General features: G+C 27.4%; 1 protein-coding gene across 1 annotated transcript; it reads right to left on the reverse strand.

The window, feature by feature from the left end:
• Positions 1 to 6332: 6332 nt before the first annotated feature.
• LOC105771174 (putative defensin-like protein 73) lies at positions 6333 to 6745 on the reverse strand. The gene is made up of 2 exons (XM_012592591.2): positions 6657 to 6745; positions 6333 to 6576 (listed from the first exon to the last, which is right to left on the reverse strand). The coding sequence occupies exons 1-2, from the start codon at positions 6733 to 6735 to the stop codon at positions 6413 to 6415; spliced, it is 243 nt and encodes an 80-aa protein (XP_012448045.1). The 5' UTR covers positions 6736 to 6745; the 3' UTR covers positions 6333 to 6412.
• Positions 6746 to 11861: the final 5116 nt, after the last annotated feature.

Consider the following 11861-nt stretch of genomic DNA (forward strand, 5'->3'; position numbering starts at 1 on the left):
AATACATCATTTTTTTATAACTTTGCAAATCAACGACAAAAAAAAGGAATAGGTTGAAAAAGCTAAGAGGACCAAATGGGGGATAGATTACTGATGAGGTAGAGAAAGTAAATATTGCAACAAAATACTTTAAAAAACTTTTTAGGGCTTCAAATACATCGAACGATGATAGGGTGTTGTTGGGTATTAACGAGTGCATTCATGACAACATGAACAGGGCTTTATTAGAAGATTTCATAATTGAAAATGTTACGACAACAGTAAAGACATTGCACCACTAAAAGCTTCTTGGTTAAGGCATATGCTAGACAAATAGTGGACGATCACGTTTGGTGCAAGAATGTCATGAAAGAAATTAAAGGAAATGAAGAAAGAGCAAACACTATGTATGTAGTGTGTCACTCATGTCCAAGGCATACATAGTGTTTGATAGACCGACCAAGACATGTCAAGGGCAGTATACCATGTTTCTCTAAGATAAGGGACTTGGGATTGTGGGAGATTACAGGCACTTCGATTCCCATGCACACATGTAATTGCTGCATGTGTGAATGCACGAATACAATACTCACCTTATATTAACAATGTGTACATATTGGAACGCATGCACAATGTATGGAGATCTGAATTCCCACTGGTCCTAGATGAGAGTGTGTGGGCCGTTAGTGTCTAGCACCCTGTTTGAGTTGGCACCGAATATTCAATTTTGTTGCATCCCAAAAGGATGGTCGAATTCTACTCGTATACGCAACAATATGGATGTTCGATTGAGGGCCAATCAATAGAGGTTATGCGACTATTGTAGGAACCTAGGGCATACGAAGGCAACATGTCAACATTTGACGGATGGATTGAGGACAACACATTGCTAATAAATTTTATTCATTTTTAAAATAATTTTATTCATTTTTATTGTACACAAATTTATTACAATGCTTTTTTTTTTTGTACAAAATATGTTCATTCTTTTCTATACCTAACAGATTGTTTGGTCACATTACACTTTTTACTTTCAACTTTTCATAGAACTATAGTAATAGATAATAAAATTACCCCATTCACTATTTTGTTTGCCATGGTGAAATAGCGAATAAGGCTAAACTAGGTGTAATAATTTACCTCTAAATATTTATAAAATTATCATTAAATGTTTGATATCAAATATTACAGATATAGATTAGAATTTAACAAAGTGAATTATGGGTTGCAACACAAATATAAAAAAAATGATCATATTTTATTTATATCAATTATATTTACATCACAAAAAGTAAAGGAAAAAATATTATCGGCGTCGTCAGATCGAATGTGAGCCACAAGACGGTGGCTGATAGTTGCGGGTAGGATTTTTATGTACAATTTGGGGTGTTGGCTCCTCCTCTTTGTCGTCTTCATTGTCTTCATCTTCTTCATCTTCACCTCGACTCACATATTGATCTTCATCTCAACCCTCATCTTTAACTTCTTCTCTACCCCCGTCTTCGTCTTCATCTTCGTCTTCATCTCCTTCTTCCATAGTTGAGTGCAGTGTCATCCTAGCCTCTAGGGGCGGAGCTAAAAACTTTTTTGAGAGGTCCCCGGAATAAATTTGTATATTTTTATGATAGCAAAAGTTAAATTTCACCATTTTAATAGCATATATATTTATATTTTTAATGCATTAAATCAATTTTTTCATTTTAAGAGGGGTTGGGGCCCCTGCCAGCCCCCCTTAACTCTGCCCCTACTAGCCTCCCATCGTGTCCCTCCATTCTACGAGGTGGTTGCGAGGATGAATCACCTTGATACAACAATGACGCGGTGGGTGTTTGTGGCACTATTGACGAATAATCGTACGATGTCATATAACCCGGTTGCACATAATATCCGAGAATCATTATTGCTGGCAAATACGTCAGCATTGATGTCGACATTTGTGTTCACATTGGTGACGGCTTGGGTGTCAGTATTGGTATCGGTATTTGTGTCGACATTTGTGTTAGCATTAGGGCGTAATATGCTAGGGACGGTGGTGCCGCGAAATACACAACTGCAGGAGGTGTAGATGCAGGATGCTGTGGTGGTGCATAATCTGGTGCTTGTGTAAAATACATGGGGTTAGTGAAAGGAACAGGAATATATGAAGGGTACTAACTGGGATATGGTACAGACATCGGTGCCCCTTGTTGGGTTAGAGCCGATGGCAAACCCGTCGCGACACTTACTCCGGACCTTGTCTAATTAGGGAGAAATCAATATGTCGAGTGTTCTTTTTCGTGTACTTCGTCAATTCTAATGGCCAACGCCAATTCCACATCATGTATGTCATAAACTTATAAAGAAAATCATATTATTCTAAAGATCTTAAATTTTTTATTTGCAATATTAAGGTTTTGGTTTGCATAATCTTAAAAATCTAAAGATTTTACAATACCTAGATTTTTTTATGATTTTAGGTAATTTATTCTCTTTACTAGATTTGTTTTCTGGTAACTTTAGTTTTAGGTTCTTTCTTTGCTAGCAAATCTGGGTTACTCTTTTAAGCAAAGGGTTACTTTGAACAAAAGAAAATTTTTGGATTCTTTCTTGAAGAAAGAAGAAATTTTCCAAATGAAAAAATTGGTTTAATTACTCATAAGGGCCTCTGGCAATTAACCTTCAAGTTAATAACTTTACACGTGTTAGTACCTCATTGGTCACAAGCGCTACGTCATAAAAAAAGTAACATTGTTTGGGTCAGGAGCCAACATTTTGAAAGTATAAGGATCACATTAGAACAAGCCCCAAAGTACAAGAGTCATCCATTACATTAACCCTAAAATTTATAATATATAAATTGTCTAAAATTTTCGCAATACTTCTTATAAATAATATAATTTTTTTTCATAATTTTAGAAAATTATTTTTTATAATTAAGTTATGATAAAAAACTATAACATTTATTTATGAATAATTATTATTTTTATGGTATATAGCATGAACACATAAATAAATTATGTTCATACTAGACCATAATTTTTATAAATAAATATATTATAACACTTTTATAATAGGAAAATTACTTTTTATAATAATTTTTTTATCATAACTTTAGAAAAATTTTAAGATTTAAATAATATATATTTTTGTTATTATTTTATCAAGTATACAAATTATTTTTATAATATAAATTTTAGGATTTAGAATATTTTTTTCCATAACCATCTCAAACACTCAAAAGTTTTCATGCTTATGATATAAGTTTTATAATTTGTATAAAAATAATTTTTAAAATTAGATTTGAGTGTAATTACCTCTATAATTGCTCTAATTCTCACCATTAAGAATTGATAAGTGTTATTAGAATGTTTCAATGATACCCAATTAGTTGGAATCCACCATATTCAAACATATCGTATTTATATAATTATAATCAATTACATCTAAATCTAATTATTAAATAATTTTCCTAACACATAAAATTTTCCTAAACTGAGTACCAATAAATATACGTTGTTTTTTATTATATTTTGCCCAACAAAAATTCAAAGGATCTATTAGTGAAGTTCTTTTGGGCCTACATGGATATGGATGTAGCCGAAGGCTTAATTTGATGGATATCAACATTGATTCGGCTTGGAAAAAAATATTTCATCAAAATGCTAAGATTTAATGATGTATTTCACTTTTCAAATTTATAAGAAAATTATTTTAGGTATTTATCTATTTTTTCTCTTTTAACCTTTAAATTTGTATTATTTATCATATCATCTTAAAATAGATGAAAAATTTAATGTATATTAACTTTATTAACGTGGCATGCACATGGATTACCATATAAATATCACATCAATAATTAATTAATTTTTTAAACTTAGCAAATTAAAAATATATAAAACTTAGTTAAAATTTAAAATTAATAAAAATATATAAAAATTAAAATATATATATTTAAGTTTAAAAATTAATTAATTGCTAACGTGGCACATAAGTAGATTGCCACATGGATACCATGTGAGCAAAATTAACATATGTTAACTTTTTCATCTATTTTGAGGTGATTTGACAAATAATGCAAATTCAATGGTTCAAAGAAGTGAAAAATTAAATAAAAGAATAAAATAAATATTCTTTTATAAAGTTGAAGGTGAAATAAGTCATTATGCCAAATGCTACTAAAAAAAACTTTACTTGAAAATAACATAAGATTATATAAGCATTGCTTCAAGGAATTCAAATTCTAAAGGAAAAACAATTCATAGTGTTAACATTTTTATTAATATTGTGAGTTGAAACAAAAAGAAAAGGGCAGGGCTATGTGTATTTGCATAAGCAGAAAGATGGAGCAGTTGGATTCAAGGTTTTACAAAAACCGCCCAAAGGGAAGCCATTGGTGATGCAGTACTTATTGCAATCTTTGAACTGTGAACATGTCCCCATCACTGCTTCCCATACCTTTCCTCCTGCACTACCTTTCTCTGAAACCCACCAAATAATAATAAAAACCAACCCCAAAATAGAATTAAGATTATATGCATATATATATATATATATATATCCATTTATTTGAAGCATGAAAGAATGGGCGAGGTTGGTCTTACCTATGTTGATGAAGAAGACCAAGCATAGAAGGCCCAGAAAGTAGCAGTTTAGTGGAAGAGAAGCCATTCTATTATCACTGCCAAATTTCTTGTAAAACCTTGCTACCTACCTATTCTCTGTTGAGTATAATATCGAATTGGCTGTGCCTATTTAACCTCTCAATGTCCCTTTATATAATTGCACTACTACTTCAAATTTAAAAAAAGAAATTGTTCTTAATTCTCAAATAAGTCTCAGTTCTTATCTAATTAGAAAAATATTATTATATGCCGAATTCACTACATTGCATTTTGGACCTTTGGTAGCTATCAAATTCTATATAATTGTATATTTTCAATGAAAGAATGTTAAACCTTCCTCATTTTATGTTTCTTTTGAATAAATGTTTATATTTTTAAGTAAGACCTTATTTTAGGTAAGGGTTTATTTAGGTAAAATTAAAGATTATAGACGTATTTGAGTATACGTTAAAGACTGTACAAGGTTAAAAGAAATACAAAAGCAATTTACCAGATTCTTTTAATATTTTAACCATATAGAAAGTGTTATTTCTTGGCAACAAAATCCTTGGCACTGTATAGTTTCTATAATATTTCTAAGCAAAATCACAAAAGGATTTATTTAAAAAATATTTTATCAAGGATTTATTTAAAAAATATTTTATCTATTGCACCAATATAAATTAGATTCTCAAGAATGTATCCTTGTGATTATTTATTTTAATTGCAAATAAGGGAGGTCATTGTAGTGGAATCATATATATTCAAAATTTCAATCATGGATTTTCTCTTATTTTGAAATGTAAATTATACAAACAAGATTAATATGTCAACTTTATTTAAGAAAAAACATCTTTATTGGAGCTTTTATGAAAGTTTTTAATTGACAAAATTGTCAATTTTATGGAACTTTAAACTTTAAAAACAATCAAGTTTGAATAAATAAAAACCAAAGGTGGAAGAAATTCAATAAAGAGATTGGATTTTGTTGTTTAAATTTGGATTAATAATGCTATCATGCAACAACATCCAATTGAATTTTGTACCACCATATTAGTGGCTCACTATTTTATTGTCAGCTTTCTCCGAGTTTCAACTATGCCCATTCAAAGTTGAATCCGCTGTTGCTTTTTGACTATGTTTTGAAACCAAATAGGTTCCACTTAAAAAGTAAAGTTTTTAAAGTTAGATCAGTGATTGAATTAATTAAGTCGATTTAATAAATTTAATCAATTTTGATTGTTCGTAAAATTTTATTAATATATATATAAACTTGTTCAACCGCAACTTCAATTGAATTTTTTTTAGTTCAATTCAAATCCTCTGGAAGTTTTGTCTAAATGCGAAAGTGTTTAAATATTTCCCTTAAAAATGGTCTAAATTGGTCAATAACTTAAAAAGAGAGTATGTAGTTAACACCCTAAGGGTTCAAACTTTGCTAATGACACCTTCTTCCTAAATTGTAATTGTAAAATATACTAAGAAATTCTTCTTTTTCATACATTTAAAACTCATAATTGTGTTTTTCATGTTCGGCAGATAAATAAATAAATAAAATATTTTCAAAATTGAAGAGTAGAATAACATATAAGCAAAAAATAAAAAAGGGGGAGGGTTAGGTTGCTTTTAGTTTTATGCAAAGATAGCAATTTAGCAAGGAGAAACGAATTTAGAGAAATTATTCTGTAAAATAGAAAATTGAAAAAAAAAAAAAAGGAAACAGAAGAAGAAAGATAAAAATATAATATAGATGAGTTTATTAGTTGATGATGATTTGGTTTATTTTATTTCATGATGAAATCCCAAGAACAAGTTATGAAGAAAATAAAGAGAAAAGGGGGTGGAATTGAGCTCTACTGAGTGCAGCAACAGGCCAAATCCTCAAAGGAGAATCCAATGCAGACACCTCCCTTGGGGAACCCTTTGTCAATACATGACTGGTTGCAGTTGGGAATTGCTGAACAAGGTCCCAAGCAAGGTGGTACATTTATAGCATCTACACCCACTGGCCCTGCAACTGATCATACAATATTTCATCAAAAACAGTCATATATGATGAGTAAAGCTGTATAGATGATAAAGAGATGAATGTTTTACCCAAATTCCATATCATAATCAAGCATAGAATTCCCAATACTTGTTGAACAATAAGATTTGCAACGTTTCCTCTTCTCATTGTTAATGCTTTCAACTATGTATTTTGACTTGTTCAGAAGCACAGAAACGTATCCTACATATATGAAAAGATGAGCTAGGTGAAATAAATTCTATTTGTACACCCTTTATTTTAGGGTTAAATTTCTCTTCATTATTACTATTCATGCATAAATCCTGAATCTCATAAACTACCATAATTACATTAATACTCTAAATCTCTGCTTTTTTTTATATCTTTCTGTTTTGGGAGATGGATTAAAAGTAAAATACACACAAGGTAAGAAATCTGATATATCTTTGACTTATGAGCGGTTTTAAATTTCATTATGTGTGGTGCATTAAATTAATTAATTAATTGAAATTGAAATTTTAACACCCATTTTTCATTTTATTATTATTTAATAAAACGGATAAAACGCTTAGAGAAATGAAGTTTATTTATTTATTTTATCTATTACCATGAATTTTACAAGTAATATTGTTCTAACGTATTTAGAAGAATTCAAGGATAATTTCGTTTTAAATCCCTTAATTTTTATGAATTTTTAATAGCAGGGCTATTTAATTCCTATCTGTATTATTTATTTATTTTAAATATTTTCCAATTTTGTTTTTTAATGTTAATTTTTCTTCCAGATTTCTACATTATTTTTTTCAGAAGTTAAAGGTATTTTAAAATCTTCACAAATATTTTATTTATAAATTCATATTTGCTATTTTTAAATTGTTTTAATTATAAATTTATATGTATTATTTTTTAGTTGATTCATAAAGATTACTTATTGCATTTTAACTATTTTATTGATGAATATTATTTATTGGCACTGCCATTTAGTTTATGCGTGTATGTATGTCATTTTTACTGTTATAGATCCAATGAATTCCATTACCATTATATTTAAAATTTTATTTACTAAATTATAAATTACCCTCATTTAGAAATTTTTGCTACCTACACTTGGTCTTTTATAGTCTATAATTTGGTTCTTAAATTTATTTTAATTAATTAATATTTAAAAATTGCAAATCTTTTCATGATTATTTTCAAATTTCATATAGTGTTTTATATATTAAATGAATTTTATACTTAACTTTTATTTATAATTTTCCACTTAATAAAGTGCTCAATTAAAAATTTACCTTTTTTTGCTGTTAATTACAAAGTAATTAATTTTTTAAGGCTAATATATTAAAAAGTCCTTAAACTATTACACTATGATTAAACAAGTCATTATATTATTTTTGTAGTTAAATAAGCCTTAATTTATGATTTTAGCCATGAAAGCCTTTGATTTTAATAATGAAGTATAAATATTTTTAATTTTTAAATTAATTTTCATTTAATGCTAATGTGAATTTAATAAGAATATTTTATTAAAAATATATTTTTAAAAATTAAAATAATATTTTAATATTTCTTGAAAATGCTTATATGCATAACACATTTCATTACTCTTTTGAAAATTTGGTTGTTGTTTTAAATTTTATGTTGATATTGAAGTGTATATAATTTCTATTGCATCAACAAGAAATTAGATAAAAGCCTGAAAGTCAAAATCTTTTTACTTTAGTATTAAAATCAAAGGTTTTACGGGTAAAATAATAGGATATAGGCTTATTTAACTACAAAAATAGTTTAAGGGTTTGTTTAAATAAAGTGTAGTAGTTTAAGGACTTTTAGTATATTATCCCATATCTAATTTACCTTAAATTATTATGTATAAATTCAATTCTTAATTAGTTTCTCATTTTATATTTTTTACTTTTGTCTATAATCTATTTCATCAAAAGAAATATATATATATCTATAATATATAAGTACAATTTGAAAAACTTTTGAATCACGAGAATACCCTTTATTTTTCATCATATTACTACATTGACATTTAAAAATAATTATAATATTTAATTTGAAATTATTGATTATAAAATTAACGTAAAATAAAAACTATGATAATTATAATTTAAAAATAATTATTATTTAATAGAAGTTGTGATAATTACATGTTTAAAAATAATTATAATTTAATTAATCGATATTAGTTTTAAAAAAGTTGCGCAAAATTTTAAAATTTAAGTTATCCCTTGGATAAAACTCTACAAAATATAGGAAAAAGGTGTGATAATTATAATTATAATTATTAGTTAAAATTTTGATGTAAAAATTGTGTTGCTTTTATTTTTTTTAAAAGTTGTTATAATTTTATTGATGGAAAATAGACTTATTACTTTACTCAATTTTAATCATCTTAATTATCACTTAATTATTATATGAGAATAAATTATATTAGGATCATATTAAAAGTATAGTTTTAGGCACCAATAAAATAGTGTCACATCATTAAATTTTATACACTCATCTATACCTAATGCCTTCTCCAACTTAATTTTACTTTAATTAAATTACTTAAAATAATTAATTTTTAAATTATAATTAAAATAATTAATTTTTAAATTATAAACAAATATTTTCTTCATTTACAAATTTTAATCATTTTATTTTTTTCCATAAGTTAATATCTTTTATTTTTATGCAACCAATTTAAAATAATAATAATAATTTTTGTTCCATTTTTTTTCATGTCATTGACACATAATTTTGGTAATTATTTACTTTGAACCTAGAACCTCGAACTTGAACCTTAAACATTGAACCCCGAACCCCGAAGTTCAGTGTTTGGGTTTGGGACTTAAGTATTAGGGTTTAAGATTTAAGGTTTAGGGTTTATAGATTTGGAGTTTAGGATTCAGGGTTGCGAGGTATGAGTTGAGGATTTAGGGTTCAAATTCAAGGTTTAAGGGTTTCAAGTTATAGGTTTGGGGTTTGAGTTTAGGGTTTTATATTTTGGGTTCAAGGTTTGGGATTATCAAAATCATGTATTTGTAACACCTCTAACCCGTATCCATCTCCAGAATAGGGTTATAGAGCATTACCAGAGTTTACAAATTAATTTACAGACATTTCATTTCATCAAGCATTCATATTTATAACCAATCAAAATCAAAACATTAATGAGCTAACGTTGGCCAATTTAACTTATACATGTCATTATAACCAGAATCAAATCATCTAAAATTGCCGATAGAACCAATGAATAGTGTGATATATCTCCGACAAGCTTCCAACCCAATCGAGCTTCTGATAATCATTTCAATGCATCTAATAAGTATACACATTACCAATAATAATTCAATTCCAACAATAAAATACATATTTATATAATATTCATCACCAAATAACATTCACTTTAATTAAAATTATACAGAATATAGTTCATGCGAACTTACCAGGCTAAACTAAAATTCAGGGACATTTTGGTAATTTTCTATTTTCCTTGAATTTCCACCCAATCTTGATCTAAATTAATATTTCATTCAATTTATTAATTTAAATAATAAAAAATTCATTTCATGCAATTTGGTTACTTTTTGACATTTTACAAAATTACCCTTAAAATTTTACTTTTATTCAATTTAGTCCCTGAATCTAAAACATGCAAATTAGCCAATATTAATGAAAACACATGCTAGTTGAATAATCATATATTTTCCTCCTCCTCCTCTCCATTCCACATCCTTAATGTATATAACATGCTTATATGTAACATTATCTATAATTTCACCATTTATTTATATGTTCATTCAAAGCAGTCCACTTGAGTCATAGTCACTAAACTATTTATATCTTGAGCTAAGAAACTCCGAATTAAGATCCGCTAAATTTCTATGAAACTATACTCACATATATTATTACCATAAAATTTTCAAAATTTATGGTTCAGCCAATAAGTACAGTTTATTCTTTAAAGTCATCCCTGTTCTGTTGTCTGACAGTTTCGACACTTCTTCACTAAAAATTAATTATCTCATTGTACGGGATTCAGATGATATTCCTGTTTGCTTCTATTGAAAATAGACTCATTAATAATTTTAAAAATATAAATTATAACCCACAATTATTTTTATACAAATTTTAATGATTTTCCAAAGTCAGAACAGGGGAACCCAAATTCATCCTGGCCTTGTATCACAAAATTTATTATATCTCATGATTTAAAATTCCATTACTTACACCATTTCTTCTTTAAGAAACTAGACTCAATAATATTTAATTCCATATTTTGTTCATCCTCTAATTCAATTTCCACGATTTATGGTGATTTTTCAAAGTTAATCTACTGCTGCTGTCCAAAACTGTTTTAGTGCGAGATGTTGATTACTAAGTTTATAACTCCCTTATTCCCTTTCTCTATAATATTTCCCATCACTTTCACTTATTTTCCTTCACTAATATATCAAGAAAATAAGACCTTATATAAGAAAACTCTACTATAACATCATTTCCATGCTTTTTCAATAATATCAAACTTAAAAATATATTGAAATCTTGATGTTCTTACCTTGTCCTATAGTTTCAAACTTTAACTTGATTTTCTCTCTCCTAAAGCTTCTATTTCTTGAATCTAGCTTGATATTCTAGCTCCCCATAGTCTCCTTGTTATCTTTCTCTCTTGATGAATATGAAAATTCTTTTGATTTCTAAGTGAAAATGGTGAATATTTGGTGAAATGACCAAATTGTAAAGAAAAGAAAACTTTCTTTCTTTTTCTTCTTCCCACGTTGGTGCATGGGAAAGATGATGATAATTATTCATCTTTCTCTCCTTATATATTAAATACAGTAATAATAAAATAATAAAATATCTCATTAAAATATTAATAAACTAATATTTATTTAATTAATTAATCTAAAATATCACCAACATCATCATTTCCTTCTAGATTTCTCTCTTCTAATTGACCATTTTGCCTTTTATAATCTTTAAAAATTTCATCCTTCAGTCATCACTTAATTTGGTAAAATTGTGATTTAGTCCCTCAAAAATATTCACCTTTTCAATTTGGTCCTAATTATCCATTTTCCTTAGTTTCTAGATTATTCCACCCTTAAAATATTTGCACTATTGGTCTTTCAACTTTTCATATTTACACTTTACCCCTTAAAATGTTGAGTATTTACTCTTGGTCAATAAAACTTTTCTCACTTTTGTGATTTAATCCTTTCTTGAATTAATATATCATAATATACTTCCCAATGTTGCCATAACTCAAAATTTCCCTTTTTGTCACTTTATTTCCTTATTTT

The sequence above is a fragment of the Gossypium raimondii genome, chromosome 7, assembly GCF_025698545.1.
Source record: "Gossypium raimondii isolate GPD5lz chromosome 7, ASM2569854v1, whole genome shotgun sequence".
Taxonomy (NCBI): Eukaryota; Viridiplantae; Streptophyta; class Magnoliopsida; order Malvales; family Malvaceae; genus Gossypium; species Gossypium raimondii.